This window comes from Dioscorea cayenensis, chromosome 9 (assembly GCF_009730915.1).
Source record: "Dioscorea cayenensis subsp. rotundata cultivar TDr96_F1 chromosome 9, TDr96_F1_v2_PseudoChromosome.rev07_lg8_w22 25.fasta, whole genome shotgun sequence".
Lineage (NCBI taxonomy): Eukaryota > Viridiplantae > Streptophyta > Magnoliopsida > Dioscoreales > Dioscoreaceae > Dioscorea > Dioscorea cayenensis.
This window is the reverse complement of record NC_052479.1, coordinates 25,904,504-25,913,312: the sequence shown is the minus strand read 5'-3', so window position 1 is coordinate 25,913,312 and position 8,809 is coordinate 25,904,504. Positions and strand designations below refer to the sequence as shown.

General features: G+C 33.9%; 1 protein-coding gene across 1 annotated transcript; it reads right to left on the bottom strand.

The window, feature by feature from the left end:
- Positions 1-4,544: 4,544 nt before the first annotated feature.
- LOC120268286 (60S ribosomal protein L44) lies at positions 4,545-7,714 on the bottom strand. Its single transcript, XM_039275731.1, has 4 exons — positions 7,564-7,714; positions 5,163-5,342; positions 4,926-5,000; positions 4,545-4,791 (listed from the first exon to the last, which is right to left on the bottom strand). The coding sequence occupies exons 1-4, from the start codon at positions 7,564-7,566 to the stop codon at positions 4,732-4,734; spliced, it is 318 nt and encodes a 105-aa protein (XP_039131665.1). The 5' UTR covers positions 7,567-7,714; the 3' UTR covers positions 4,545-4,731.
- Positions 7,715-8,809: the final 1,095 nt, after the last annotated feature.

The window sequence follows — 8,809 nt, the reverse complement described above, 5'->3', positions numbered from 1 at the left end:
AATGGAGAATCTGATTAAATATCAGAAGTTCACACTCAAATAAGCTTGTTTCATTTAAAATAAAACATTTACAATATTTACAACATATACAACATTTACAACGTCTTCTCGGACCTTGGACACTCGCGAGTCGACCCTCGCTCGCCTATTAAGATTTCGGGTTTGACTCACCAAGTATCTCAGCACATTCTGACCGCTCACGGCCGTCGCATAACATGCACATCAACTTAAACTCGCACAACGTAGAACGCAACACATTAAAAAGGTTAAGCAAACACATTCATAAAAAACGTCTATTAATCAATGTGCATGGTCCGACTTAGCTGAAGATCCCGAGAGTTAAACACGTAGTAATATTTGTACACTGACGAAAGGTTCTTAAACGGTAAGAACAATTTTCAAGTGATAAATATCAACTCCGTCTTAAAGGATGTTTTCGATGATCTCCTCCCTCTAGAGAATCCTCCGCAATCACGCAATAAGTGAAAAACTTTCTTTCTTACCTAAGTCAAAATGCCGCGAATTGCTTTCGCCTCGTCCATCCATCACGGAGAATCCTCCGTGATTCAGTGCAATTATGCGGAATTTTCGACTTGGGCAAAAAGATAGTTTAACTTGTTATGTGATTATAGTCGATTGATTCTCAAGATGAGGAGGATCATGAGACATCCTTTAAGATAGAGTCGATCTTCCAATTTTCGTCCCCGACTCCAGTGAATATCATACACAAGAAGTGATGAGGAGGACGAGGACGAGGACGAGGACGAGGATGAGGACGGCGAGGAGTGGTTGTCCATGGGAAGGGTTTTTCCTTGTCATTTATGGTGTGAATTCCACATGCAAGTTGACGCTCATATCCCGAAAAAGTGAAACGCACAGCTGGACCGAGATTGATCGATCACAACGATCGGGTGTTCGGATATAGTAGCTCCGGCACAAGAATTAATGCCGTCATTAATTCTTATGCACGGGATACCATAACCTTGCCACCTATCACCTGCCACCTGCCAACACTTCAGTTCAAATGAAAAAGATCAATATTTTACACAGAGACTTTGAGAATTTACACGTTAATATGAATAGTTAAACAGGTAAAGATAAATTTAAACGGAGACGACAATTATTAAACAAATTTGTAATATATTTAAACGAGATAATAGCAAAGAGTTAAACGAAAGATTTAAAAATATATAACTAGATAACCATAAACGAGAAGAACTACCATAAACGAGAAGAACTTTTTACAACTGAAATGAACTCGTTTTTCGATAGGGATTCGACAATGGCATATTGTCTGCTCCTCGACAACAAGATCGACTCACGACTCATTTGAAGATGGGGTGCACTTGACCAATCCGATGGAAATCAAATTCATTTTCTCGCTGAGAAAACCGATTTATATATTTTTTGGGTATGATAAACTTCACCCGCACTCGCTTTCTCGAAACGATTTACATCTATCATTACCACAAAAGCCCTCCATAATAAACACCCGTGAACTGGTCAAAATGATAATGCAACGAAGAGATTCTCACCGATCACGAAACCGCGGGAATCAAGTCGAACAAACCAAATGAGGAGAAATGAGGAGAAGAACAAGATGTAATGCAACTTCTAGGCATTGTCTATCGAAACCAAGCGAAAGCACTGAAAAGGTTGGACATGATGTGATTTGGCACTTTTTTCCCTACCATTTTCAAGAGCAAAAATGGGATTTCACAACATGGACCCATTTGAAGTGAACGGTAGGGGGTAAAAGGGACGTTAAACACTAACGGAAGGGTTGTCCGGAGTGTGTAAAAGTAGGAGGGGATTTTTGGGAAGTTTTGAAAATTACAAGGGGTGAACAGTAATTTTCCCTATAAATTATAGTTATATAAATATAAATAGTATTTTAAATTTAAAAAATTATTTATAAGAATTATGATGAGTGGGCATATGTTGTTAAGTTTGAATTTATTATGATGAATTGATGATTGTATTTTAAACTCGTCTGAATTTAATGATTATGTTGAGTGGTCATATGTCATTTAAATTAATGACTATGTTTTAAATAATTTTTCTGAATTTATTTCAATAATTTTTAAAAATTTAATTTGTATTAATTTTTAAAATTTAAGATCTTACTAATTATAGATGAAGAGTTATTCGATAGTGATAAGTTTTTTTACAAATAATTTTTTTATTTATTAGTAAATCACAAATTTTGATTTTAATACTACTCACATCTCTAAATTAATTTAATAATACAAATTCACATGCCACATTTCTAAATCAAATAATCAATGATATCAATACACATACCACATTAATCAATCTCAATCCACAAACATTTCAACAAATTTCCTCAAACAACATTCAAAATAAAATATTTCACAAATGACAAACAATAAGTAAACAAACAAGAAGATTAAATAGCTTCACCCCTTAAAAAAATAGGAGCTTTATCCATGGCCTGAAAAACAAAAAGCCGGAGTTTCATTGAATTGAGAGATAAAATGGATGAAAATGGAAGAGAAAGAGTGTAAAAATGTTAATTAGTCTGATTCCGTATATATTTAATAGCATATGATATGCGCAACGGATATATCTTAGCATTGCACCAAACACACCACGTTTCCATTTGTCATTGATTAGACTCTTATTAATTGTAATTTGTCACTTTTTCTTCCTAATCCTAAGGTGTTGTTTGGATCAGCTTATAGCTGACCCAAAAACACTTATTTTATAAGTTAAGTGCTTATGAGGTTTTATATTGTGTTTGGATGGGCTTTTCTGAATAAGCTCAAGCTGTGAAATAAGCTCAAATACAGCTTATTTTATAAGCTCCCAAACATTAGCTTATGGAAATAAGCTGTTTTTGATAAGCTATTTGGTTAAGTGCATTTACTAAAATGCCCTCAGTCAATCTAGTAAAAGGGTATTTTAGTAATTTTTTGTTGTAAAAGTAATAAACATACAAACATTTTCACAACTACAGAAGTGTTTCTGAAACTAATACATCCAAACGAAAAAATATGCATAAGCACTTAACTTATTCTAAAAGTACTTTTTTTAAAAGTGCTTCTACAAAATTAAAAAAAAGCACTTTTTTTAAAAGCCAATCCAAACAACCCCTAAAGGTACTCCTCGTTTACGGCTTCGGCGATTAGGTCACGAATTGCTAAGGCGCTGACGCAAACAAAGGGCCTAATGGCCGAACAAGAGAGGGGAGTCGCATGATTAGAGGAGGGACGTCGGGTGCCCTGGGAAAAAGCGCGGAGAGCATCTCAGGTAACGAGGTCCACTGACCCCCCACCCCCACCCCCACTATGTTTCAAACAACTAGGACAGCCTGGCCCATTCTCTGCCTCCATAGGAACAAAAAAATTATTGGATTTACTCTAGTATTTTGTGTGGCTCATATATATATAATAAAGGGTGCCAACCTTAAAACCCGTTAAGATACCTAACCACTTAACTAAATTAAAATACTCCCTCCGTTCCTTTTTATTTGTCGTGAATAACCGAATCTCACATGAAAGTTGGTTATTTCACATAATTTAATAAAAAATTAGTTATTTTTCCAAAATTACCCCTAATTTATATATTCACATTTCTCTCATATTAAATTTCAAGAAGGGAATTAAATAGAGTGTTAGGGTAATTTTAAAAATAATAATAATAAATACTTCTTGATATTAAAAAATGACAGATAAAAAAAAAATTGAGTTTATAACAGATAAAAAAGAACGGAGGAAATAACAAATTGGCAATCATTCTTGTGAAAAAACGTGTCTTTTGATGGAAAGGCACATCTATGCCTAAAAAACCAAAGTCCCTATCTCAAGCTATTCAAATATATATTTATATAAGAGGATCAATCCTATATGCACGTTCACAGATTAAAAATCTGTGAACGTTGCTTTGGACCGTTGGATTTCGATCCAACGGTCAGACACTATTCAATAAACAGTGTTACTGTGCTTATGACCAGTAGTACAGTAAAAAGTGGGATACACAGTAAAAACAAAATTAAAACTAATGAACTCATTAATCTAAGATTAGTTCTCACTGTAGCTAAAGGTTAGCATTACTGTAGCTCTCTGTGAACGTCTATGCACGTCTACATAGAACCTTTTCTCTTTATATAATTGCAAGGATATATCACAAAGTAGTGGACAACAGCGAAGTTTTAGGCATTTATAGTGGAAGAGTAATTTTTTTACAAACATTAATCAAGAAAAGATACGTTCATTTTGATATTTGTTTCTGAATAAAAGATTCATTCAATGAAGCATTTAAATAATTAGCATCTCAAATTATTTGTTAGGATAGATTTTTTTGGTTAAATAAAAATACAAATGGTTTTAAATAACTTATTGTTTTATTGCTAATACAAATGCAATTTTTTTTATGTTTATTTTTTAAATAAATAATAAAAAGTTACATTAAGTTGATTCCTTTTTTTAAAACTTGTAGTTTGGTTATCAGTAAATAAAAATAGAAATCCATTGGTTGGATTACAACCAAACTAACCAAATGCATGCCTAATACATTTAAAAAGACACAACACCCAGTAAAAGTTTCATAGCATCCAAGCATTACACTTGAAAAGATATGGTGACATTAGTTCTCAGTTCATATCAGATGACCTGGAAGGAAACAAATAAAAACATAAACATCCAAACTTCTAATTGCATTTCCAAAGACAATAAAACAATAGAACACATTAAAACAGAGATAAGCCAGCTAGAAGAGAGATGTCCCCTTCCCCTTCTTGTCTCCACCGATCTCGAAATGCTTGCACCTCTGCACAAAGCATAGCAAACGCAAATTAAATCGGGTATGTACATGGGTAAAACATGGTTGGATCACACAAAATTACACCTAAAGAATTTCATATATGAAAATTGTTTCAAGATTATCTTTATGAATATACATGCCTTGATGGGATGCTGAGATACATGCTTGCAGCTTTGACATTGCAGCTTCAGTACGATCTTCTTCGTGGTTTTGGCCTGTGGATGCACAAAAATGCTATATAAATTTTTACTTAGTACAACATTAGTATTAGAGTTTGCGCCATCCGCTCATAAATTTGTCCAATGTGTTAAACACACATGATATTCATAAGGTAATAATTACCATCTAAAATTAAAATATTGAAGACAGAGAAATACCTTCTTGTGGAAAACAGGCTTAGTTTGTCCACCATAACCAGATTGCTTGCGGTCATAACGACGCTTTCCTTGTACAGAAAGACTATCCTTACCCTTCTTGTACTGAGTGACTTTATGGAGAGTATGCTTCCGGCACTCTTTATTCTTGCAATATGTCTTCTTTGTTTTGGGAACGTTCACCTTAATGTTAAACATGCAATTAAATACAATGCTTAAATAAATGTTAAGTCTAAATCATTTAGTGAAGATTGACAATGGCATCATATGGCGCTCCTTATTTTTGCAATATGTCTTCCTTGTTTACTTTCTCAAGCAATTATAATAGAGAAACAGGTGTGCTCGAAAACTCGACACATCCTCCTTGCACCATACAAATACAAGACGCAATATGATATTTATTGTTACAGTAAATTGAGAACCACAAAGAATAAAAAATGACGCCTAGCAATAACTACAATCATCACATTCATAAACAGGAAAATAACCTAAAGTTTCAAAAAGGGTAAAGGGGCTGAAGAGAAGCAAAACACCCTTGTTTGAATAAAATGTGCAACCACATGCCTTTCATAAAATATAAAAATATTTAATGGAAAACAATAAAAAATTGCAGCCAAAATCATTGACAAAATTAGCCAATATTTTGGACTTTTGATGAATCTACTTCAACTTCTCATAATAAAATCAACCATCACATGAAAAACCAAGAGGATTTACGCAGCAAAAACATTTCAAATTTATTTGGACCAGATCAAAAACACAATAGCAATTCAAGGCCAAATTTCAACTGATTATCACCCCTTGTATCTATAAACAAATTACATAAAAAGCTAACAGAGCTAATCTAGATGGTCAAAATTTCACTTCTCAATATACGTAGCCTGCACAAAACACTAACATCCAATACCATCTAAATCCCTTTTTGTCGCCATAATGCACCAAAAAAGTCAACTTGTTTATTTTTTACAGGAACCAAGCCATCATTTGAGGGAACAAATTCTTTCTAGTTCATATTCAATTGTCTTATTGCAAGAATGATATTTATAATGTAAAATTAAGATTCAATCCAGAAAACCTAATTGTGTTTGAAAATACAGTAGCAGCTTAAATTTTTAAATCATCAAGCTACAGACTAATATTCTAAAGCCATACTCTTCAAGTAGAAATTAGCAAAACCAAATGTGTATAAAGAACAGGTTACGGATCCAGAGAAATGGAGGGTTATAAAAGTTACAGTTTTAAATTTTAAGAGAGTAAGAGCAGCTGAGGTTAGGTCAAGGCCCAAACAAATAATCTTTGCATCAAAGAAAATCCAACCCCCAGATCCTTTTTGTAATCATCAAACAATATTCAATAGCATGCAATGCAACAGAAATTGATTCATAAATCTATACACAGGACAAATAAAATTATCATCCAATCAAACAAAAGATCTAAAATTGTTTTTCATCATATCTTTATTCCTTCAAAGTTTTTTGGTGCAAGTCAAAAATTTCCTCGCTTCTTGTCTCAACAACATAAAACAAGCGAAGTAAACAAAAGAAACAGTACAACCCATACAATGCTAAAGAAATTATTCACATAGTCATATAACTGAACAAACAGTACCAATAGAAAATCCAAGAAAATAAAATTGCATTCAACATATCCACTAAATGTTCATTTGAATCTTCTTCAAGTTTCATGCAAAAACTATATATTCTTGATGATCGGCAAGACACTCATCACTAATATCCAAGATCTGTTTCTCCTGACCATCACAGGTTTCACTTTGTTCAATGACATCCAAATCACAAATTGTATGTTAGGAACCAAATGATATAAACAAAGCACTCCGGATAAACAATACCTTGTCCTCACTCACTAAAAATGGAAAATGATAATCCAACCAACAAATTCCTAAAAAGGACAATACGATTTAAATAGAACTTAATCATATCTCTGCCCATGTAAAACTACACCTCCCACTGCTAGCTCATTAAGCTCATTCTGATATTAAATGATGTCTCTACTAAAGCTAAATTTGCTTGAATTTCCACAAAACTTCACCAAGTTTTAACATAAATGAATAAATACTTTAAAACTCTTTTCCTACAATATTAATCCGAAATTACAAAATAATTCTTAAGCTGGCCAACAAAAAAAAAATCAAAATTTAAATGATAATGCACACCGAAAAAGGGGAAAAAATAAAATAAAACAAAACAAGCAAATCATCCAGCATGCAAACCATCAATCCAAGCCCAAAAACCACATCATCTCATTCAGCAGCCAATAATTCTAAGAAACGAAACGAAACGAAACGAAAACAAAGCAAGCCCTACATAAATGATTGATTAAAGAATGGATCACAATTTAGAAACGAAAGAACAAGAACAAGAAACGCGAAAGAAAGAGGGAGTACCATCTCTGCTCTGATCCAGCGACTTCCTTCGATTGACGGCCGCCGGCGGAAACCCTAAATGCAGGGCATAGCGAGTGATGATGCCTGAGCAGGCCGGTTGAGATTATAATTGCTTTTTCACCCCTGAGAAATATATTATTTCACCCTTCGCATCCTTGTTAAAACACAAAAGTCCCATTTGAAATAAATTTTAGCTAGTGTAGAGACCCACGCTTATGCTGCGGGTTAAATTGAGAAGCGATAATAATATGGTCTTTTGTCTTTTATTTATTGTTTTTTTAATATTATTATTTATTAAAGACAAACATATATTTATGTTTATGAATTGTATGAAAAAATATCATAAGTAATTGAAAAGAAATAGTAATTCAAGTAAAAAATATATTTAAATACAGAAAAGATCCTAATGATATCTAAGAAGTATATATTATGTAAAATTATTATTATCTTTTATATTTATTACATATCAAATAAAAGCAAAAATTAGTTGGTATAAAATTCACCTGTCTCCTAAAATGGATGGTGTCATCTCAATCTCTCAATTATTAGCTAAAATTCTATAAACCCTAATTAGAAATAGGGTAAATTACAAAATTAGTCACTAAACTATCCACCAGTTCCTATTTTGGTCATTAAACAAAAAAAAAATCTATTTTGGTCACTATACTTATAAATTGCTTTCAATTTGGTCACTAACGCCAACGCCGTTAACGGCGATCTGACGTGGCTTAGCCATGTCAACAAACTTCACCATGTTAGCACAACAATTAAAAAACATATCTTTTTCTTCTTCTTCTTCACCTCCTCACTCCCTCCCTCTCCTTTCTCGCCACCACCTCTATGCCACCACCATCACCAACCATTCCCAGTCCCTCAACTCTCTCCTCCTCCGCGAGCAACTCCGTGTCTCCTTCCTAACTCATCTCCTCTCCTCCTACCATCTTCCTGACTTCTCCTTCTCCATAACTTCCGGCCTCAACCTTGGCTCCGGTGAATTCTTCATCCGCATTGGCGTCTGTTCCCCTCCTCGTCCTTAATACCTCATCCTCGACTCCGGCAGCGACGTTCTCTGGCTTCAATGCCTTCCATGCTCCCAATGCTACTCCCAATCCGACCCATGGTAAAATAAAAAGAGAAGAATAGTACTTTACCGGCTGCACGATGCCATGGCAAGAGGAAGAAGAGGGTTAGCCTTGCTAACATGGTTACCAGTATTTAAAAGAGAAAGGGAAAAGAAAAGAAAAGA

What these genes read in the sequence shown, in the direction of transcription:
- LOC120268286 (XM_039275731.1), bottom strand. An exon ending in AGCCTGTTTTCCACAAGAAG is followed by an intron (nt 5,001 to 5,162) that starts GTATTTCTCTGT and finishes GTGCATCCACAG; the next exon opens with GCCAAAACCACGAAGAAGAT. An exon ending in TATCTCAGCATCCCATCAAG is followed by an intron (nt 4,792 to 4,925) that starts GCATGTATATTC and finishes TGCTTTGTGCAG; the next exon opens with AGGTGCAAGCATTTCGAGAT.